Here is a 23,946-nt window from a genome sequence, read left to right as displayed (position 1 = left end):
GCCAGCCCGCTGACCATGAGTCGGCAGCTGGGCACGCAGTCCCCGACGTCGCCGTCTTCGGGTGTCGGGACACCGAACTCCTCGCGGCCCTTTTGCACGCTCACCGACTTCGGGCTGCGTCTGGTGGCGAAGTCTCTGCAGGAGTCGCAGGATGCCAACGTGTGCTTGTCCCCGTTCGGCTTGGCCGTCGCCCTGGGCATGGCCATCGTGGGCACTGGCGAAGCCACCACGGCGCAGGTGGTGCATGCCTGTGGTGCCATCGACCCCAACAACCTGTTCCGCACCTGCGAGAAAATACTGTCCATGCTCAACAGCTCCATGCCCAACACCAAGGTGCGGTCGCGGCCTCTATTAAGATGTGAAGCGATGGAACGTTAACGCCCGGCTAGCTGTTAGCTCCAGGCAGCGCTAACCATAGACCCAATATTTCTATACGGCGTTGCCACAACCTCATTTACCCATGTACATTGCCAACTTATTCCAATCTTGGGCCGATTATTCACGCTGCCTGGGATAGGCGAAACAGGATCCATCTAGGCATGACTCAAGTTCAGCGGTGTTTGCAGGTGCAGCTGGCTTGCTTATATTACATCTAGAGTGCTCGTTGAGGGACGCGTGACCACGAAGTTTGCTTCCTGTAGGTATATGGAGAATCGAACGCAGTTTCGGGTTTCATAATGGCTATTTCCCACTACCCGAGGGGATCGCGGGGATCTGCCTTCCGAAGTGTTTCGCCAACCAACTATTTATGTGCCCTGTGTCATTGTTTGGCCAACGCTTAAGACCTCAACTCACATATACGACATCCAAGGAAGGCGACGGTTTCAGTAACTCCTTCATGAGAACACTGCTGTTGCTTGGTCAGTGCGTTATATTATCGCGAAAAACATAATTTCAAACTGCTATGGAGTAATTATTTGCTATTACTGCTCTCAGTATCCCTAGAACAGTGATAGCCATTTCGCACTACGTATTACAAGGTAAAAGAGAGCTTTGGAAGCGATCTAATAATAATAATAATAATAATAATAATAATAATAATAATAATAATAATAATAATAATAATAATAATAATAATAATAATAATAATAATAATAATAATAATAATAATAATAATAATAATAATATATAACAATTTATGGCTCCAAGACGAGCAATAATGTTGCTGTAATGTCTTTGGATAGGCTATGAGAACATAGTGATACCGGATGTTGTAGAAAACTAACAATCACCCTTATATTAAGCATGAATCTCACTCATGACATGTGCGTTTTTGTTGTTATTGTTGTTGCTACAACTGATGTGCTGATTTCAGTACGGAGTGAACGATGCAGAGTATCGTTCGAGTGTCCAGGCTTTTTCTCTTGGTGCAGGTGTCACTAGGAAGCAAGCTGTTCGTGTCCAAGGAGGTTCCTCTGCTGCCCGAGTTCAAGGAGACCCTGCAGGAGACCTTCTCAGACGAAGTGAGCCGTCTGGACTTCAAGGGGAACCCGCATGGGGCAGCCAAGGAGGTCGACAATTGGGCGGCAAAGGTCAGTGCTCCCATTCGCATCCCACGTATAGCTTCCTGAACACATGTGTACACAGATTTGAGGTTGGAAGCCATTTTATTACCATGTGCTTATCGCGGCCGGTGCAGCACACCTTAGGAACGACCGCGGCTGTACAAACACTATCTGTAGTACGAAATTAAACGCTGCTAATGAATTCATATTACACGTTAGTGTCAACATGCTGTCTCAGAAAAAAATTACGAGGGACTTTAGCGACTAAAGTAGTGTAAGGCGAAAGCCTGAGTGTCGCATTCTGCTACGCAACTGGCACTAACTAGCAATTATCAATAATTAATTAACCGACTAGTAATTCAGCAGGTAAATAATTAGTTAGTCATTAATTGGTGCTTAATTACTTAATTAGTTACTTAATAATTGATCAATAGGCCATAGAAGGCACGCTGTGGTGGTGCTCTGGGATCGGTCGAGACCTCTGTGACGTCATCCCGCCTCGGCCAATCAGAACGCCGCAAAAGCGGGACACACTTTGTCCACGACAGCATTAGCCATTAAAGGCTTTCGCCCTAAAATCCGGCGTTGGCGTTACAAGCAAAAAGTCCTGAAATGCAGTTTCGAGCTAAGGTTTCTTGGATGGGAGGCGTGGGGCGTCACGTGCCACCTAATTGACGCAGGCTCGAGCCAACGACTCCAGGGTAGGGGAAGCGTTATGCCCTCAAAAGGCGATGACTAAGTGCCTGTAAACGTCTTGCTCGCAAATTTAGGTTATGTATAGAAAAATCTATGCAGTTCGCTATGTCGAGAGGGTAATTTTGTCGCCGAGAATTGCTGCTGCACACTTTGTTTTTGTTTTATACTCGCGCACTGTATAAGCTAATCCCTTTTCGATATATCCGAAGCCTAGGTTTCTTGGCTACCGTAGTAGAATCGTAGCAGCGCCCTCAGCTATAAAATATTCGAGTGTATGGAAACTGGATGCCACGCTCAATATATCATGCTATTTCAACACTCCTTTCCCGGTACACCTGTGCAGGAAAAAGGGAAGGTCTCTTCATTAAGGTTTATAAGGCTGCGTGTCCGTTTTTCGGGACAGGTGGATAAATCATGTCTACTTGGTTGCTGACGAACGTCCCACCGTTTCATCGAATTGTATTAAGCATGAAACGCCCTTAGCTACCGTCGTCGATGACCTCGAGGTGACGCCGCGAGAGCCAACGTCCGGACACCGATTTCCAGCCATCCGGGCACTGAACGAGATTTAGCGGTAGGAGTTATCCGCTCCCTAAGCCCTCGTACAGGACAGGCATACAAATGCTAGGTGCTGCGCAAAGTAGTTTTTATGTTGGCTGTCGAGGTGGAGTATTTCAGCAGCATTGTAAGGAATATCGTTGTGAATGCATTGTCGGCCTGTGCTTCGTTGTAACCTGTAAAGACCATGAACGAAAGATTGATGGAAGCTAGCTATGAAGATATTGAATGGAGTGTTTACGTGCTTGATATATTATAAAATAATTCCCAGAGCACTGTGGAATCTACACTGCAGAAATGCTAAAGCCTAAGCGTTGCTGGTGCACACGGTACACCACGTTTGTTCTCATTATCATTATCAAATAAATGTACCGTAATTATCATTGGTAATTTCATCCTTGTCTTATCACTAATTGCAGCGTCATTCTCATCGCTGCTGTCATCGGTAGACAAAGAGAGTTACGATGTGCATTTCACGATCCCAGGCGTGGCGCAGTTGGTTAAAGCGCTCGGCTGGGATCCAAGAGATGGAGGTTCGGTTCCCGGTGGAGGCAGGATTTATTTTTAGCTATATTGTACATGGTAGACTGGCCGATGACTTCACCAGGTGATGACAGCCCAATCTCGCGGTATCTCGCGGAATCTCGCGAAGAAATGTGACACTTCTGGTGGCCGGACGGACAGGGTCATGGCCACGAGTATGAGCAATTAAAGGCTTTCGCCCTAACATGTCGATGTAATATGCCCTGTCATCACGCGTATCTGCAGCTCCCTTCTATCCGCACGAATATCTCCGAAGTCGATGATTATCGCCCGCGTTACACGTTTTTTCAGCAGCTTAAAAGTGCCGGCTAGTTGGTGTTCCATGATGCATAATACCAGCGCAACACAGCAAAAGACACGACGAAGACAGGTAGACACACGAGCATTGGACTTCCAACTGACATTTATAGGGTTCACCAAAGAAATCTTGTTATTGTAGTTTCGGAATCGGTATTTAAGTAGCCGTTTCACTCAGTAAATGTCAGTTGATAGATCAGCGTTTACGTGCCTACCTGTCTTTCTCGACGCATATGGATCACATGTTTAGAATCATGGGGAAGGAAACCTTTGGATCAATCACTGTGCTGCATTTTTTACGTGCGGGCACCATGGAGATTCTCGCATCCCCCATGGTGTTTGAAATTAGTGTAAGCAAAAGAGGACTTCAAGTAATTGAAAAATGAAAATTACCGAATTTCGCTTGTTTCGATTTTCGATTTTCTTTCGATTTTCACCTGCCACGCAGGCAACTGACGGAAACGTGACGCAGATGCTCAGGGAAGGCGACGTGACCAGCAAGACGCGGCTGCTGGTCGTCAGCGCCATCTACTTCCGTGGTATCTGGAGCGAGCCCTTCTTTGGGCCAGTCAAGGCGCCCTTCTACGTCAACTCCCGGGAGACGGTGAGCGGGAAATCCTTGCCTGGGGAAACTCTCATCGCGTGTCTCTCTTTACAGGCACTATAGCCTGTGGGTGCTGTGCATAAGATAAGCTGAACACAACGCAGTTAACGTAGGCCTAGAGAAAAGTCCTCGACACGGCACCCAGTTGGCGGCGTCTGTAGCACTAGATCTATATTGCCGCAGCTGCGACTTCGTATCAAAGCGTAAGCTATACTATTCACGGTACAGCTACGGATTTCGCTGGCCGTTGCTCAAACGACCTTGAGGAGCCATGCAAGGTCATTAGTAATATTTGTCAAATCGCAATGTCTAGCCGTGCAATATATGGTGTGACATGACTGCAAGAATAACTTGACCAGCGAACACTGGTCATTCTAACTTTGACATTTGACCTCATTGGTGGCGCCACATGTGACGTCACTACCTCATGCCCTGTGCTGCAAGATGGAGCTCGCTGTACGCTCGCTCTCACACCACTCGTAGCCATGAATGAGGATAGCGTTGGAACGTTGCCTCGGTCTCTGTCGACTAGAGTTCAGAGAGACGAAACCATCAGGCTGCACTTGATCAGTCGGCTGATATGGGCGGCCGGGAAGCTGCGTTGGCCAGGCGGAGAGGACTTAGTTGGGCTAAATTAAACAACTTTAACTCTTATAACTATAGGTTCAAGTCATGCTATATATATATTATGCTTCCAAATGAAAATGTTCTTGACTAAGTGCAGTGTATATGAAATATCAGCTCGGGTTTAATAAACCTATTTTAAAATTTTGATTGATCACACATCTCCAACGAGCTTTGACAGGTCTGCGGAGATCCAGCGATGTGCATACTGTGTAAACTGATGTAGATGTCGTGCAGGAAGTTATAGGCACAGCGTAGGATGCGTCTCAAATTGCACAAAATAGCTTTGAGACCCCTGTGGCTTCGCCGTAGTTTGAACATTTTTATTTCAGTGAGATACTAATGTTGTACACGGGCGGATGTTGCATTTAAATACCCGGTGTTTCTTTCTGGATGCATCTTTGGGTACAATCAGGGCTGATGTGAAGGTGACTGCTCTTGATCTGAACTGCTCGGACAAAATTGCTCTTCTGCAGCTCATTTTCGCAGAAAGGCTAAACACGGGACACTGAGCCCATGGTTTTCCCCTATTTCCCCTACCCTCCGTCGCCGCATTTGATGCAGAGCAAGCGACCGTAGCAAGTGAAAACCTTTACATTATAGATCTGTGCGGCCGATGCGAAGCTCACCACTTCACCATTTATTCTGGCTGGGCGAAACTGTTTTTGTTTATTTCTTGTACTAACCACCCAAACTTAAATTTTCGGAATCCTGACATTTCGAAGAAAGCTGAATTTCCTTATTGCCTGGATTCCAGTCAACGTATAAGGACTTCAGTTTTACCGGACATGCAGGGCCCGGACTTCAATTTCTTAAGCTACAGGGTTTTAATGTCAATTATTTTAATACCTATTTGAATAGCTTTGTGGTCGTCACTCTGATTTGCTTAGAAAACAAAACCTTTTCGGATAGTCCAGCGGGCGTTTGTCCTGAAAACGGTGCCGTATGCAGGCTCAGGTGGACATGATGGAGTCGTGCCGCGGTGCCATGTACTGCCGCAGCACACGCATCCCGTGCGAGGCGATCGAGCTGTCCTACATGTCCCGCTGCCTGAGCCTGCTCGTCATCCTGCCCGACCGCGATGTAAGCCTGAGCAAGCTGGTGGCTGTGCTCAGCAACGACGTGGTGCGCCGCCTCATCAAGGACCTCAAGCCGGTGAACTCTATGGCCGTGTGGCTGCCGCGCTTCCGGCATCAGAGATCGTACGAAATGGTACCCGCCCTCAGGGCACTCGGCATCACCAATCTGTTCGACGACCACGTAGTCGACATGAGCCGCATGACCGGCCCGGGCACGAAGATATGCGTGGACAACTTCATTCACGAGGCGCTCTTCGACACTACCGAGGAAGGGATGGGCGAGGCTTGTCGTCCTCCCAACCCCCTCGACGCCACCATGATCGCATTCCGCGCCAACCGTCCCTTCCTGTACGTGCTGCTGCATCATTACAACCGTGCCATAGTCTTCATGGGTGCCGTTTGCAGGCCCTGAAGCGCGGACCCCTGACCATTTCTACGGGCCCCGGACACACATGCGTGATCCCCGATGAACTGCAAGTGCAATGTAGAGGGGCGAAGGCGCCAACACGCCTAGTTTCCCGTGCCCTGGCGGTGTTGAACTGACGGTTACTGGACAACGCAGTGGTCCTAATCACGACCTTCTGGGAGGCGTGCGCTTTTGCATGTGGCTGTGAACGTGAGAACGAGCTCCACTTCACATTCTTCGCGAATAAACATTTGGTGACGGAATGTGGACATTACTAACTGGTTTCTCGTTCCGTAGTTCTTGCATACCGCAGATCTAGGTTGGAAAAGGTGCAGGATACTCGTCACGGAATATGCGTCAGCATCAATACATGATCAACAAATTTCGAAGAAACTAAGCTTAGATCTTATTTGTCGATTCAATGTTTCATTTATTTGGTTGCACCGTAATAATGAAACACAATACTGTAGAAACCGTTTTTTCTTTTTTTCGTGTGTTTCTCTGGGCGTCCAGCTCCCTCGCAATGTACAGGCTTTGTGAAAAATATACAGCCCAGGGAGAGTTTCACTTCTAAGCAGTGTAACAAGGCTCCCAGAAGCAATAATGGAATATATGGGTAAGCTATAGAGGAGGAGGGGGATGCAATTTGTCATCTACGAGATTTAGAACGCTCGTTTAACGCGCTCGGTTACGGAGCTTATAAGCAAAACCCTTGAGCTCTGTTTTTGACAAAGGCTGTAAATGCAGTCAATGTCAATACCATGCACATGCCCTTGGATTGCATGCCCTTGGATTAATGCCCTTCACACACATTACGTATTTCATGTAAGATGCCACGTTGGGCAACGGTAGCAGATCTTTTTGAGATGGCAGTATGGGCTGTCCGTGCATACGCACGGAGGGAATAAGGGACACCTATTCCATCCGTATTGACACTGTATCAATCAGTATACGAGGTGCTATAAACTGTAAACTCGTAAGGTCGCAAAAACGAAAGACGCCTCCAGAGATGTGTCTTTTGGTGCGAGTATGCGTATACACGCGGCTCACAACGTTTTGGACTTGTCTTTGGCTAAGAAGTTCGATTTTTTGCATCCAGGCCGCTTCCATTGATATTTTGAGCTCTTTCTAGCAACTTGAACCCCTTGAGTTGACCTATATTTAGATGTCTATCTCAGGTCGTTAAGAAAATGGCCATGGGTGGCTGTTGATTTCTGACGATAGTTGACAAAGATGAAGTTTCGGGGCCTCCGTTCGCGCGATATGTTACTCACGTAATCATACTCTCTGACTGCCTGTCAGTCTTAGCAGCATTAGAAAGCCCGAAAATGCGTTTTTTGAAACAAACTCTGACGTTTTTCCTTCCCATACATTTACAGGAAGTACGTTTTCAGTGGGTTCCGGGACACTGCGCCATCGCTTCTAATACAATGGCGGATTATTTAGCAAATTCAGCTCTCAATGGGCCTGTTGCCGATGTTGTACCCAATATTATCTTGTTAAATATATCCCGTTTTGAACGGTTTCAAACGTTAAACTTCTTGAGCCATGAGCCACTTCTTGCGACTACGGATTTTAACCATTTAAATTTCCATTGGAATGTCCGATGTTGTACCTCGAGGCAATGTGAGGTCTCCATGACGCTCATGCGTTGTAGAATTCCTTCCCTCAATCTTTATTTATGTCGCTCTGGATTCACGCCGTCGAATCTTCGTGCGTCATGTGATGACGTGGAAACAATTGAACATTACATCCTCTCCTGCCGCAAGTATGCTACTCAGAGAAGAAATTATTTAGAAATACCTCTTGCTCCCCTAGGATTGCCATTTACAGTTCCTGTCCTCCTCTCCTTTGGTGCAACCGTCAAAGGGTATGTCCTAAAACCGGTGTGTGACTTACTTCATAATTATAATATTGCTACTGGAAGATTTGTGCGTTAGCGCTGATCTGTCTGAATTGTACTTTTTCTTTTTGTTATTATTTTTATTATTTTACAATTTTATTCCTTTTTTTCATTGCTTTCTATTACTATCGCCTCAAAATTTCATATTATTTCAGCAACACTAACTCCTAATTATTAGATTATCTATCATACAGTCAAATCGACATTATCAATTATATTATGTCACCTACAACGAATTCTGGCCAATTCCCCACTGTGGGTATGTGCCATTATAACGAAGAAGAAGAAGAAGAAGAAGAAGAAGAAGAAGAAGAAGAAGAAGAAGAAGAAGAAGAAGAAGAAGAAGAAGAAGAAGAAGAAGAAGAAGAAGAAGAAGAAGAAGATATCCCCCGCCGTGCGCCTATACGTATTTAGAGAAGCCGTTACAACAGCTGGGTCTTAATTTGAGCAGCCAAATTGTATTATCGTTCGATGGCACCATGCTTGGGTACAGCCACAGGCCTGTTTTTAACGCCATTCAAAACTTCTTAATAGAAACAAAACGTCTGCCTTGCTAATATGCTTTGAATTTTTAATCTGTACATGTCAAATCTTAGTATTCTCCTACTGCGTGCGTTAGTATTTACTCTTTTTTATTTTGGTTTTTCATATATACATTTCCTTCTCTATTCCCTAGCATTTATTTCTATTTATTTTTGCGATGTCGTTATACATCTCAAAATCTAATATCTCTGCACCCCAATTCTTGGCCGATCTCCCTGTGTGGGTATGTGCCATCAAATTAGAGGAGAAGAAGAAGAAGAAGAAGAAGAAGAAGAAGAAGAAGAAGAAGAAGAAGAAGAAGAAGAAGAAGAAGAAGAAGAAGAAGAAGAAGAAGAAGAAGAAGAAGAAGAAGAAGAAGAAGAAGAAGAAGAAGAAGAAGAAGAAGAAGAAGAAGAAGAAGAAGAAGAAGAAGAAGAAGAAGAAGAATATCCCCGCCGTGTATATGTGCCTATACGACTGAGGACACCATCCGCATCATCAGTTTCCCTGCCAGTCACCACGTGTTCCAGCTTTGATTTCTTTCCTGTCCAGAAGAAAAAGAAGCTGGGCACGGTGGCGTCGTCGGCTGGCGTACCAGCACCGACGCCTGCCAGGGTTGCTCGCTTTGTCGGGTCGACTGGTGTGCGTCGCTTGACGAAGCACCATGGCTGACGGCACCGATGACACCCGTGAGTTCAGGTACCCATTTCGAGCAAAGGCTACCAGTGAGCACTGTTAGCACCATCGAGGGTTGGTGTAAAGAGAGAGAAATTTTCATATTTCGCACAAGTCATGTTTAGCTGTCCTTCATACTCTCGGTGTCTTTGTTTTAAATTGGTAAAGGCTACACAGTGTCACCTCAAGAGCACGCATGGGCGTCTCGGGATGTGCCATGGATGTTTTCAGGTCAAAGAACAACACACAGATGCAGTCCTGTCGGCAATCTTTCTTCCTTTTCTCATATAAAGGCTTTCATTCTCTATCTACCTCTCCTATAACCAAACGCTATCAATTTACGTCGCTTGCTTTTTAAAGTTTAGTCAGAAAAGGAGTCCGTGTTCTGTGAGACGTCAGTGCACGTGAATGATCCCTAGGGAATTGAATTCCAGAGCCTTTCACTATGGTACCTCTTTATCTCTTTCTTCTCTCACGTTTACCTTCCTCCCTTGAAGGCGTAAGTGCCTATCGCAAATAGGTACTGCGCATTGCCTTTCCTCGGGACCAGTTTTCATTTTAACAGGATCGCGTTAAAACCCCGTTATGCAGAAAATTCGGCGTGTCAGCGTTACCGGCGCGTGCATCGTGAGCGAAAAATCGAGAGCATGGACCTTACGGATGGTAGTCAGCAGGTGACGTAGGCGAGCGTTGATTGGTCGGTGGGTTGCGTGACGTCATGAGACCACGTGACATAGAAGGTGCTGCCAACTCCCAACTCGGGTGGCTCCTGTGAGACATGATGGTGAGATGGGAGTCGAAACCGGGACCCTTGAATCCCGTTTGACAAACACACACACTACTCCTAGGCCACGTAGGCGCGTTTGTATGGCTTTGTTAAAGCGAGACTTCATATCTATGTCGGGCAGCTTTACTCACAATCAGGTAGCTCACAATAATCTTATGTGCGTATGTGAGATACCAGAGGCTCAAATTAAGGAATCAGGGATTAAGTGAGTGGCAATAGGTACAGTCTTTGTCAAAAGTGTAGAGCCCAGGGGGTCTGCTTCTGAGCCGATTCGTGCGGCTTGTAATGGATTTTCAGTGCTCCGAATCTCTTGAGGGGTAAGAAGATTTTTTGCCCTACCCTCTCCTATGGTGAGGACCTCCACTATTGCTAAATCAGCGCCACTACAGAGCTCGGAAGCAGACCCCCTGGGCTCTACACTGTTGATAAAGACTCTACATGTACCGGAACACGCAAAGGGAGCCGTAGACGGAAGGCATTAGCGCTATTGCATCATAACTCTTAAAGGTGATTAAATGTCCCTCCATTTCTATGCAAAATCATGCATACAATAGTCATAGCCGAGCAACCATTTTGCTTGTGGGCGTCCTCTGGTTTCCGCGTCATATCGTGACGTTACAGTCCACGCACGCATCCTGGTGCGTGTAATTCAATGACTTTACACGCTATCGTCGGCTCAACCAGGTTAAACCCCGTATAATGCCTGGAAAAATCGCCTAAGGCTGTAAGTCTACTGGTAGTATTTTTTTTAAGTGGCTGAGCGCATTCGAACCCATGTATTTTATTTGGGGCGCAACTGATTACCCTCAGCACAGACTGCAAGACACACTCGCGCTACGCACTTCATGTCGTCGTCTCCATCAACTTCCACCTGTGCGCAAATGCTTTCGTATGTGCTACTTGGTTTAACTACGATAAAACTGTATCAGTCATTTTTTAACGCAAGCGTTTTCATCCTGGCACGGAGTGCGCGACAAAGACTCCAACGTAAAAGCAGGGTGAGCACTCGCCTTTGCCATTGTGTTTTCCCGTTGAATACCGGCCCACGAACGAAAATTTTTCTTCAGTGAAAAATTTGACTAAGGTATGTATACAGAAGAGTACAAATAAATACGATAACAGCACGTTATATGCGAGTATATGCGCAATAATGATGACACAGATATAATGATGTGAGCCACCATAGTTGGCGACTTAAATCCGCAGCATGCAAGACGCAACTATGGCAGCCCGCCCAATGTTCCCTTTCAGAACACTGACTGTTTGACAGCATGTACTCGAGCTGTAAGCGCTTGAGGCGGCCGTAATATTCACTAGCTTTACTTCATTTCCTGAGATTTTGAAAAATGTATGTTATGTTGCATTATTTCTCTGCTTCCCGCTAGTTTTAAAACAAAATGAACAAATTTTGAGGAGAAACCTGACCGCGTCACCCAACGTTCGACAAGAGGACTTGTCTTCTCCAAGACGTAGAGAGATCCTCCTGTTCAAACATTGGCAAAACACAAAGGCTACCCCTCAGCCTTTGTTCAGTTTGCTTTGCCTCATACAAGAGTCCCACCTATCTGCTGTATCACTACGCATAAACAGCGTGGTTGGAGCATTTTGCGCTTAGATAATTTTGCTTGCGTCCTTCGAATTGCGCAAGACTCGCGGTGTCGACTTGCGTACTGTTTGCTGCTTACATGTCTTCCCCTGGCCTCGCTATGAACATGCGACTCCGGGGCAGAGCTGAGAGGCAGTGAGCTTGAATATGCAAAAGAATGCTGTCGCTTTTTTTTTATTTGCATACCCTAAATGGAGCACGTTAGTTTGGCTCCGGAAACTCGTGCGGAAGCCCGAGGACCATATGCATCTGTCCATCTTTAGACTAACCAGTACACGCAATCCGTCGTTGGCCGCGGGCGGCGAGAAATTTTGTCGAGAAAAATATAATCAAGTAAGACGTGATGTTGGGCTAGTCGGTTCATGGTTATAACAAAACAGAACTGCGCGAAGGCAACGGGACAAGAAGGCACGAATACACTGCGCTTTGTGTGTGTGTATTCGTGCCTTCTTGTCCCGTTGCCTTCGCGCAGTTCTGTTTAGGAAAATATGACAAGAGGCATCCAACCATCTAATCATCCAACGAGCATCCAACCAGCGAACCGACGTACTTGTACGTCACGTTACCTCACTGTCGCTATGTCAACCATGGGAGGTCCTTCCATTCTACCACTGATCAGCATAGACCTCACACTACGAAAACAAGTCTATTACAGCCTGCCATTTGAGCAAATTATTCGATTTGTACGTTATTGCGTCACTGGTCATGGAATGGTTCACCATCAATAAATGTCGTACGGCGCATGGTTCACGCATACGCAGTGTTATTTTTGGGTGTTGTAGAAACTGCCTTCAGAATATTGTGCTCGGTGTCCACCTTAGGTTAACAAATGCCGCAGGAAGCGCAACGACGAAGCGCGCGGAACGTCGCGCACTGGACAGAGCCCGCCCCTATTTATGCGCTGCTGCAGGCGGCAAGGTCGACGGGGAATGCAACAGCGAGCTGAGCCTTTTCCAGCGGGTGTCGCTCAGCTCTAGGCCCGTGAGACAGTTGAGGAGCTCGCTTGCAGCGGAGCTTGGCGAGGACTCCGCGCTGATGCCGCACGCGCAGCGCCCTGTCCAGCCGAGTTACGCGGCGACTGACCAAGCTGCTCTCCTGGGAGCCCGACATAATGCGAGTCCCTTCATTCTAATAGTCACCGTAACTCACAGAGCTGCTGTCCTCCATCTTACCTTAAAACACGTGTTATGAAGATATTCATTGCGTGAATCCAAAACGAGCTTCAGGTTTTGGGACGAACTGGGAAACGTTAGTCTGTCAAAACTGCCGTAAGAGCCGGAATGTAGGTTTGACTGGACCGCTTCTGACATTCCGGACTGGAATAGGGGGTCGTAGTCCAAACTTGTCCCTCATGAAAAAGGAAAAAAAAAAAAAATTGACTCAATGATAAAAGTTCTGAAGCATACCCTTACCTTAAAACAACTGAAACTTACCCGTCTCTGCACACTGATGACATGACCAATTTTCATTTGGATTAAAATGTTGCTTTTGTGTTCATATTACATGACTAGTCGTTATCACAATTCAAACTCGAGTCGAATGATTGGCGCGTCTTGCTGCCCACGTCCATTATCCTCCTCTGTACCGCCTTGCGCGTTGCTGATGCAGTAGTTCCGGAAATACTTGCGCGCCATCTCTTTGGGGAGAGACTCAGCGACAAACGTTTTGCAACAGTGAACATCCCATGTTGTCGGCCGAGGTGTTACCTAACATCCATTCAGTGTAAATACCGCGCACTCGATCTTTAGTTGCTTTAAAGAGCCATTTTTATTTAGCACCTCTACAATGCTATACCGTGTCGCATTGCTGTTGGTATTGGTGATAAAGGCTATTGGTACTATTGACATGATTGTTACAAACCGCTGATTGTTACAAGAATATCGGAGTTTTTTCTTTTTTTTGCATGACCGGTAAATAAGACGTGGCCAGATTTTTCGTCACAGTTTTTGAAAAAGATTTGACCTATATTTGGCTTTTTTACGTCATCTGCGATGATGGAAAGGAGACTCCGTCTATTACAGTGTGATTTTTATGGCGCCGTACATGCGTTGTAGGTGGCCTTCGTTTATTCAAGCTTCAGGGCTGGAATTGCGGCTCACTCTTGGAGGGGTGGTTTGTAGGGGGTGGTGGGGGAGGAAAGGAGGGTTCTGTCTAATTCGAGCCAGATATTAATCGAACACTTATCGTCGAAAAGCGAAATTCAGCATTGTTTGTCTAAACTATAACGCTTGGGGGGTCGACCATGTCCCCTCTACCAACCGTCAATCCGGCCCTGCCAAGCCGCACCCTATCTTTTTTTTTTTTTTTCTAATGACAGTGGGCGATATTATGTCAACACTGGTTATGCAGGGCCTTATTTTTGGCCCTGCATGACTGGCCATCGATAGAGCCGAACTGGCGTCTCCGAGTAGAATCTACAGTTGCTGCGCTACATTCTTCATGTCCCCAAGGCCAGCGGATAAGAGCAGGGACGTGGCCGTATCAGGCTCTTCAGATGACGATGTTAGAAGAACAGACTTCATTAACGCGGCCAGGAAAAAAGCCAGGAGGTGGCAGAATCTCTAGGCCGCAGACAGAGCATAGCGTACGCTTAAGCGATGGCTGCAGTGAACCGCGGACATGTTTCCATGCCCCGTTTTCAGAGCCGGTGGTGAGAAGAGGCCAGTCACGGTTCTCGGCACCTTCGCAGGAGCGTTCGCTGAGCCTCCAGGGTCTGAAAGAGCCAGACAAAGCGGAGCTCGCGTCCCCTGGCAGACCCTTTCCGTCGACAGCTGATCCATTACAGCTCCCGAACAGGGTGAGCGTGCTTCAAGTCGTGCCAATTGTAATGAACACCTCATGATGACAAGAGGCCGATACGATCCGGAACAAGTGTCTATAAATTTGTCGACTTTTTGGGTGTGCAGAGAGAAGCTCTGAAATCTTACAAGGGGCCGATTGGGATAGGCCAGTTTACTTTTTTTTTTTTTTTTTTTCACGAAGAGGAGTGCCAACAGAGTTCAGGTTCAGTGTTTGCCTGGCTCTATCTGTTTCTTATGCCTCTGCAAGAGTGCAATTCGAACGTGGAAAACAAAGGTAAATGGCTACATTTTTCGCAAGGACAACTGATCAAGGTAGCTATCCGAAAATGTATACCTTGCTTCCGTATTTCTCTTAAGTGTCCGACTCAATTTGTACGCAGGTGTGGCAGCTGGGTTCGATGGCGCTCCCGAAGGAAGCGCCTTCGAGCGGTCGGCTGTCGATGGGCCAACAAATGGTTTTCGACGACGTCGAAGGCCAGCACGTTGTGGCGACGCAGGTCATCGAACTTTCCGGCGAGCTGCCGACGCCCGCCGTGGCAGTAGCAGCTCCTTCCTCTGAATGGCAGGGAGAGGTGTGGCAGCAGGCTCAGTACGGACGGAAACCGGAACCCGCGATGGCCCGCTTCTCAAGGGAGAACGTACGTGCCACGAATCAGACACGCAGGCACGCAATTATTTTTTTCTAGAAATCTCCTATATCAGAGGAACAAAAAATATTAATCTGGACATAGGTGACGCGTATGCATAAGTACACCCTTCCCTCCGTGTGTGTATTGGGGCACGGGGTTGAAAGTGATTCTCTTGTCAACCATCAGTCACCACAGAGTGGGTGCACAGTTCGTGTTGAAGTCGGCAGATGCTATCGTCGGCGCTACATAGCACCTGTCACTATGTAACGCCATGGTAAGTCCAGGAGAGTCAAGGCTCTTAAATGGTCTAATTTATTGCTAGGTTCAGACATAGTGGATATTGCACAAGAAAGAGGGTGAGGGACTGGACCTTCTGTGATCTTCCTTGTGCGCTATCGTCACTATGTCTGAATCTATGAGAGCGCCCAAAGCGACTGCACGAATCGCGTTTCAACTACAATTTGCTCCTCGTTTCTTCTAGACCAAATGCGTTTGGTGCTCATGAGCTATAGGTCTCTATGAACATTCAGTACTGAGCGTAAACGGACATGCAGCCTAGTGGAATCTCTGAGCGCGGGGTAACGGGCCGTGTGGTCGGCTAGCTCAACACGCAAGAATAACATATGTGCGGAAGTTTTCAGCTTGCGCTCGTACCTTTTACTCTAAGCCTCCTTCCTGCGCTTCCCTGAAAAAAGGCGCCGTCTTGGTGTGCGATACCAGCTCGCCCTAAAGAACACCATTCATGTAGCCAAAATCATTCCGGGGCCTTCCACTACGACATCTTCTTTCTCTCATTGTTCTTTCACTCCTCTAACCCTTCCCTGCACGTGGGATTCAGGCCTCCATCGGGAATGAGGCAATATATACAAATTCCCGCGCCTTCCCTGTGAAAATTTTGGTAAATCATATAAACTCCGTGTGGCCATAATTTTATTAAAAAGAATGATGGGGATATGGACTCCATATGACATAAAAAATATATGGGAACTATGTTTTTGTCTATAGCTTCTTATTGCCATACCGAGTTCGTATATCTCAGTATGAACTGAACCTATATAGTCCATATCCATTTCATGCGCTTGATATGCTACCATGCAATACATACGAAACCATGGAATTGTAGATCTTCTACGGAAAGTTTCAATAGGGTTTCCTTCTTCCTTCCTTCCTTTGTAGAGTATACCCTGACCAAGATACTTGCTGCCCTCTCCTCTCCCCGTGTTTGGTTTCCTAACAAGAACTCTCTGTTGCTGCGCGTAGCTGTGGAGCAAAACAAAACATCGTTATGAGTGCCATTAGTTACCCAGTATTATCTCTCTCTCTCGTCCTAGCCTTCCTAGTACGCGCACGGAACTATGGTCTAAGGAGCAGTAACAGTACTCCAGCCAGTTGTTAGTTGCTCTTTTTATACAACAAGTTAACGTGATTAATTGCCTCTAAACCGCCCAAATTTCCTCTATCTGCGGCTTCTGTATAGCCGGTTCACCACCTGCGTGATGCCATAATTTTCCACCCCATAAACGCAGGCTGAGCGAGATCGAAGAGTCACCAAGCAGGTTTCCGTCCACGGCGCTAGTTCCACCACGATCCAAGTTGAAGCTGCCAGAGACTTTGAGCGCAAGCTGGCCCACAAGTATGAGTCCGTCCGCCCGGGACCTTCTGGACAGTGGTCGTTCGAGATGCGCCAGGTCATTGAGGAAGGTCCTGCTGGGGGCGTCCGTGTTCGCTGGGACTCCGTGAAGTCGACTGAAGACGAAGAGCGACAACCGATCGATAAAGGAGGCGGGAAACTCGTCGACGATTTGAATCGTGACGCAGCGAATCATGCCGAAGGTGAAGCGGTACAGGGACGGAACGATGCCCCCGATACGAGACTTATCAAGAGCGAAGAAAGCGCTGCCAAGGAGGCCGTGCCTGTGAAAGCGGCACGCGCCAGAATCAATATGCTCGCTCCGACTACTTCGGCGGCATCTCCCAACCCTACAAGCACGAACTCGGTACTAGAGGAGTCGGGCGCTTCCTTCATCGTGCTACGGCCCAAAGAGTCGGTCGGCGACATGCCTATTCAAGTGTCTGCGTCTGTAAACAAGTCAAAAGAGGGTCAAGAACAATTTATAATCGGCGTCAATCAGGCCAAGAACCGCGGGAGCATACACCTGGAAGGTCAGATCATTACCCCCAAGACAAGCGAGGCGGACCTGGTTCACGGCTTCCAGATGGCCGCCGTTGGCAACGTGCATCATGTCTATGACACGCCACAGCCTCCGGACTGGGACGCCAACTACCCACCGCACAAGTCCAAATATACTCGGGCGATTTCCACAGAACAGGGTGCGACGGACGCAGAGACTGGAGTGACTGCACCCCCAGCGACGTCTGTGGACACTGAGACAAAGCTCCCAGCCTCTGAAGATCGGAAAGATGATGCGGAGCCGGTGAAAAGTAAACAGAAGCCTGTAACGAGCGAAGCAAAAAACAAATTAATTGAAGTTGCGGCTGGTCGGGAAATATTTCAGGCCGCTGCAGTTCCACTGGTAAGCGTACCTAGCATTGGAACCGTCACCAAAATCACAGCAGCCGTGCGTAACGAAGGAGAGCGGTCAACTGACAGCGGCGTTGTAGGCCTCAATCCCTCTGGCTTTATAGACACTCAAGTCGGTGGACCCTTTTTGCCTCTACAGGAATACGAAGAATCCGAAACTGTATTACGTACGCCGTCGGTACATAGCATCGACGCTGTTTATCAAGCCCCGTATGACTACGCGGATTCGTTGAACACAGCAGCGGCAGACGGGGTGCCGTACGTGGTTTCATTGGAGAAGTTGGACCGGACATCAAGGGCTAGCACTAGATCAGGCCTCAGGGAGGAGTTTGTCTTCTCTGCCACCACTTTCGGCCTCACTGAGAAAGAGTGCAAGGCCTTGCCGCCCGTACGCGGGCCCGCTATGTCTGGTTCACGCGTTAATTTGCGGCCCACGAGTCAAATGTCCGAATTCGGGTTTTCTGCGACGACCGTTGGCCTCACGGACAGAGATCGTCTCGCTATCGCCTCGAACCAGTCCGTGAATAAGCATGCAGATAACGTTAGCCGCTCAAGAAGTAACAAATCGGCGTTAAATTTGTCCCCTAAGAAAAGTCTGCATTCCACTGGTAGTCAGAAGTCACCTCGCAATGCTAAAACAGAGTTCGGTTTCTCAGCTACTACCATTGGTCTCACGGACAAGGATCGCCTGGCTATATCATCCAACCAGTCCGTCAACAAGCTCCCAGGAGATATTGGCCGGTCCAAAAGCAACAAATCTGAGTTTTGCTTGTCATCAAAGAAAAGTACCCGTGATATTGATCCCCGAAAATCGCTTCGTAATGCTAGAACTGAGTTTGGTTTCTCAGCGACAACCATTGGCCTTACTGAGAAGGACGTGCAAAACTTACCTCGATCCAGAGAAAGCGTTCGAGTATTCAATAAGCCCGCTTATTGTGAACCATTAGACAGAGATTATCAACGTGGGTTTTCCGCAACGGCTGTAGACATGAGTGAAAAAGGGCACGAGGAGTTTCTTGCACTTAAGGACCTCGGTCGTGTTCCATCTCGCGCTGGCAGAGTCACCGGAGCGTTGTCGCATGATTCAATCACAGGTCGCGTGGTGCTTGCAGATGAAGATGAGGAAAGCAGCTTGGAAATTTCTGCCGAACGTGGTGACCTAGAGGGAAGCTGGGCCGAGAATTACAAGGTCGGCATTTCCAGAGAAAGGCTTCCAAGTTCGCGTGCTTACGGCGGCTACGATTCGTCTGAAGCCGGTCGTCCACGTTCTGGTAGTTCGACACCGGCAAGCATGGTGCGACCAGCACTCTCCGTTATCCGCGAAGAGAGCGTCCCTGATGTTATGGCAGAGCAGTTCATGACGGGAACAACAGCGTCACCGACTTTCAGGGTGACTCCTGCGAGAGAGCTGTTTGGCCCCGTCGTTTCATTTGAAGATGGTAGCTTACTAAGCTCAGTGCACAACTCTAATCCTGCTACGTATAACAGCTCTAACCCTGGTCAGCAGATAGACGATTTGTGTGTAAAAAGGCTTTCGGATGAGCCGTACTCCGTCGAAGCATCATTTGCACCATCAGGGCATCGAGAATGTGCGGTTCGCTTTGTAGACGATCAGTCTGTGGCAGCAGTGTGGCCAGATGATCTTTCCTCGGGTATTCAGAAACACAGACTAAACAGCGCCACTACGTTTCCTTCTGCTCGGTCCTTGATGGACTTCGAAACAGCCTACGAATCTCCGCCTCATTCCATAGAGGCACCGTCACCACTGCCCACGCTTGCAGAGACAATGGTAGTAACTGTCAGCACATCTTCCAGCATTTCCTCCGAGCCAAATGGCCTTCACATCGACCAAGAAGTAGAGTATTCTGCAGACACACCAGTTGCTACGGGGCTTGCAGCTCCTGCCGAGTTTAGTGATCCGGTTACCAACAGTATGTCCGCAAACATCATCTATCCTTGCGAATCGGCGCGCGACTCTCAAGCCACAGAGTGGGGTGCTTCAGTTCCTTTCAGCGGCTATGTCGAGTCATCGTTTGAGCACGCTAGAGGAGTTTTAAATAGAGAGAACAACTTGACTTTCCAAAATCAGGAACCGGAATTAAATTCGCCTCCATCTGTCACAGCACTTCGCACTGAAAGCACAAGTAAACGGCTTAAGATGCCCTACAACGAACAACTTGGCCACCAAATGCAGGGCGGTGCCCACGACTGGCTACCTTACAGTAGCTATCGTGATATCCCATCATACCCACAAGGAGCATACAACGCCAGGGCGCTGGGTGGTTTTGCGGCCCCTTTCGCTCTCCCCACTCCCCCAACGCGCATTCATGACTTCAGGATACCGCATATTGAAGCGTTCGTTGCGACCGGCGTACCCAGGGCTCCCAGAAAAGTACTGGTGCGCCGCAATTCACCTGAGTCCATGCGTGGACAGTCACCGTATGGCCGACTTAGGCCTTCCACGGCCGGCCGAACAAGAAAAGGCCGTCGCTTAATAAGTGCTCCCTGGCAGCAGGAAGAATTCTCTGTGGGTCCAAGAAGCACAATATCAGCACAGCAGGGTATACGGCTTGGCCAAGCCTACAGCCCTCGAACAAACCTACGCCTCAGGCGAAGCCTGTCACCACCAAGGATTGCAACTTATGCACGGCAGCAAACTCAGCTTCCAATGAATGTCCCAGGCCAGTTCTGGAACAACACGTGTCCTCCCAACATGACCAACTCGTGGCACGCAGGCTGCTACGAAAATCCTGCGTTTGAGCCTCCCTCACCTGCCTTCGTGGGTACACTGCCACCGTACCCTTCTCTTGCCAGCGAGGCAAGAGGTCCTTGGATCTCAGAGAGCGGGTGCCGGCCGCAGAGGAAGAAGAGGCTGATCCGCGTACAGAGCTTGAGCACTTTCGAGAGCCACGAGAACGCCGACGAAGAACCGCGACCGCTCATCGTGCGCTCCTCAGCTGCTGCTAGGAAGCAGCCTTCGCTGGCGGTGCAAAAGAGGATGACTTCGGCTAAGACAGTGCAGACGGAAGAGCGCGGTGAGTGCGCGCGATGCTCATCACCGTCGAAGATTCAGTCGCAGTTCCCCAAGATTATAATACCGAGAGTAAAATCACATGTGGACATAGATGACAGTAATAGTGAATCTAGACACGTTACCATCACGCGCGCGGCAACACAGACTGAGCAATCATGCCCACCTATGGAACCTCCACGTCAGCCAGGCTTCGGAGAACAGTCGCCCATGCTACCACGTTCAGGAAGCCAGCAGTTCTCGGGATACGTTAACCAAAACTTTGTATGTCCTCCTTACATGACTAACCTAAACACTGGATTAGCAGTATCGGCACCCTCGTCAGTTATACCCTCTCCTATGGTGGTAGGCCCGGCTCAAATGCAAGTTCCCGTGGCTCAGATGCAAGCGCCCATGGCTCAGATCGGATACTATGGGCAGACACAGATTCAAAGTCCCGCGCCAGCACCAGCAGCGCCAAATGCAGCAAAGAGCTCTTCAGAACGTGTCGCTGCATGTCCTCTGTCCTCCTGCTTCAAGGGTATATTCAGTCACGAAGAGGAGACTTCACAAGAGCGGCCCAAGAAGTGCACGACCCACTGTTGTCACCACGAGAAGACTCGCAGGCGCAGTCGTTCACCTCTGCCACCGCCAGCAATAGGAAATACCTTTACGGTGGGATACATGATGAACTCGGAAAACGAACTCAACCCTGTTCTAATGCCAGTGAATGCCACAACCCCACCTCAGGCTGACATTAGGGGCGCCCAGACAGCTCCATGTACGCAGGGTCGCGGTGCCCTTGCGTCGGACATCGAGGAGGATCCTGTGGCGAAGCTGGAAAAACGGGTCCAGGAGCAGATGGTGGAGATTGAGAAGACCATAAAACAGCAAGACGCACGATGGAAAGAGAATCAAAAGAAAGAAGACGAGAAACGCAAGGAAAAAAAGAGCCCCGAGATTGACTCGTATGGCAGCCCTAAACGCCGTGACAAGTCCAAACAAAATAGGAGTCAGCTCAGGATCGATATTCCGAAGGTAGATGAAAGTTTCAGCCTTAGTGATTCCGACACAGGGTCACCCAGTTGGTTCTCGTGGTCGCGAACGAGCAAGAGTAAGAAAGGTGTACAGCTCAAGGTTCCACGGCAGCAGATGAGACCGTCATTTCGTTCCATGGATTCACAAACAGAAGACTACGCGAGTTGCAGCACGTCAAGAGAAAAATCATTCGAAAAGAGCGAGAAGATCGCCATTCCAGGAGTGTCCAGCAGTGACGCTACAGCGTATGATGCCAACTTCACGTGGGCAACGCGTAAAAAGATGACCAATCGAATGAGCGCCAAGTCTAGTCCACGAGGAAGTCCTGACCGGAAGAAGGGGAGCAACGATAGTAAAAGAAAACACAGAAATAACGACCCCTCGTCTCGAGAAGCTCGGGGAGTTTGCAGCAACGAGTCAGCCACGTCTCGCACTGGCTTCACGTGGGCGACGCGTAGGAAAAAGTCGAGTGCCCAGTCCAGTCGTCGTGGAAGTCCAGACCGGAAGGATGCCAACAGCAGCAAAGGACAACAAAGCCGCGACAAACCATCACCTCCATCTGCTCCAAACAGTTGCGCCTCGAGTAAGCGTGGGTCGCCAAAGCACCGACCACCGCCTAAGTCACAAGACAGACCGACTCGTAGCGAGAAGTCGAGTCCTACTCGAGACGAACGACGGTACCGAGAGCAGTCAGCGACGAATAGAGCCCCGTCTCCCTGCGTATCTTACAGCTCAGAGTCAGTCACGGGATCAGATAACGATCTAATTGCGAAGATTAGAGTCGTGGGCTTTCCTGGTGCCAATAAGAGGACACAGAGGCGTTGGTCCCGCACGGAGATGCACCGCTCTACTTCCTACGACACTGCGGCATCATCGGCAGCTGCTTCATCGGCTGCGGACAGGCGCGCTAGATCAGCCCAAGATTTTTCTGGCGGCGAATCACCAAGGGCCATCAAGAAGAAATCCGTCGAGAGCGCTAGCGACGCACCGCCGTCTTCGTGCTGGCAGTCTGTGTGCAACATTTTCGGGGGGTCGCCACAGCCACCGTCTCCACCCACAATGGACGCAAAAAAGCAGAAGAGGCGCAAGAGCTGCTGCAGTTCTGTCTGCGACATCTGCAGGTTCGATACCGAGAGGGAGTCAATAACTCCTAAATCATCGCCTAAGAGGAGACCGTCACGCGTTCCACCACCGGTGTTGCCTCCGCCACCTGTGTTACCCCCACCTCCAGGGCCAACGTTGTCTCCAATGTACTATCCACCGCAACCTCCGTTGCCACCAGTGATGCCCCCACCATCCATGTTGCCTCCGTCATCAGCGGCACCTTCATCGCCAATGTACTGTCCGCCGCCACCACCACCGCCAAGGTTCAAACGGCGAGAGCGCAGTTCTGAGGATGTGACAGAGCAAAGCGAAGTGCAGGCAAATGTTGACAAGCCTGCCTCTGGGGGTAGCATCCTTTCAAACATCTTCAACTGGTTCTCTCGTAGCGGAGACAAGCAGGACGGAGCTCGGAGAGGTTCGGGGGGCAAGAAAGAACGAAAGGGTAGCCGCGAAAGGAGTGGCAGCAGCTTCGAAAGTTGGATGGCCGAGAAGGAGCGTGCGCTTAAGCGGAACCAAAGCAAACTGGCTGATAAGGGCCAGAAGCGGCAGAGGCCGCAGGAACCAACTTCTTTGCCTATGCAGCAGTATGCGGCGTCTGGTCAGCGGCCTGTTCCTCAAGAGCTATACTTTGAAGAGAAAGGCGGCCCCCGATGGGTCATCCGATACTCACACTCGCCGTCTCACTCTGATTCTCCCTCACGATCGCAACTGAATCAAGCACATCCACCTATGGAAGCTGTTAGGGCACAAATGCAGTTCCCTCAGCCCTACGGACCCCCTGGCGGTGCTTTCTATTCTCCAGACGGGACCCTCCACCAGTCGTCTGGAAGCCGCAGGTCGCGAGAGAGGACACCTCCGCTCATGACTCCCCCGATGCAGGCCTGCCAGCCGCCTTTCCTACCACCTTTCCAACCGTCGCCCTCAATGCCACCCGTCGGAGTCCCTGAATCCGAGAAGGAATGGTCCATTCAGTACTTGTACGGGCCTAAAAGTTCCAGACAAGAGTCGCCCGCCCAC

The 23,946-nt window shown here is 48.9% G+C and overlaps 1 protein-coding gene across 1 annotated transcript; it reads left to right on the top strand.

Moving 5' to 3' along the window:
• On the top strand, positions 1-6,318 carry LOC146175856 (serpin B9-like). The gene is made up of 4 exons (XM_084582218.1): positions 1-333; positions 1,374-1,532; positions 4,048-4,203; positions 5,779-6,318. Exons 1-4 carry the CDS (start codon positions 16-18, stop codon positions 6,316-6,318), a joined length of 1,173 nt encoding a protein of 390 aa, XP_084438344.1. The 5' UTR covers positions 1-15.
• Positions 6,319-23,946: the final 17,628 nt, after the last annotated feature.

The sequence above is a fragment of the Amblyomma maculatum genome, chromosome 10, assembly GCF_055883805.1.
Source record: "Amblyomma maculatum isolate TAMU_Amacu chromosome 10, ASM5588380v1, whole genome shotgun sequence".
Lineage (NCBI taxonomy): Eukaryota > Metazoa > Arthropoda > Arachnida > Ixodida > Ixodidae > Amblyomma > Amblyomma maculatum.
The sequence above is the reverse complement of the archived record's forward strand: the minus strand, read 5'-3'. Positions and strand labels throughout refer to the sequence as shown.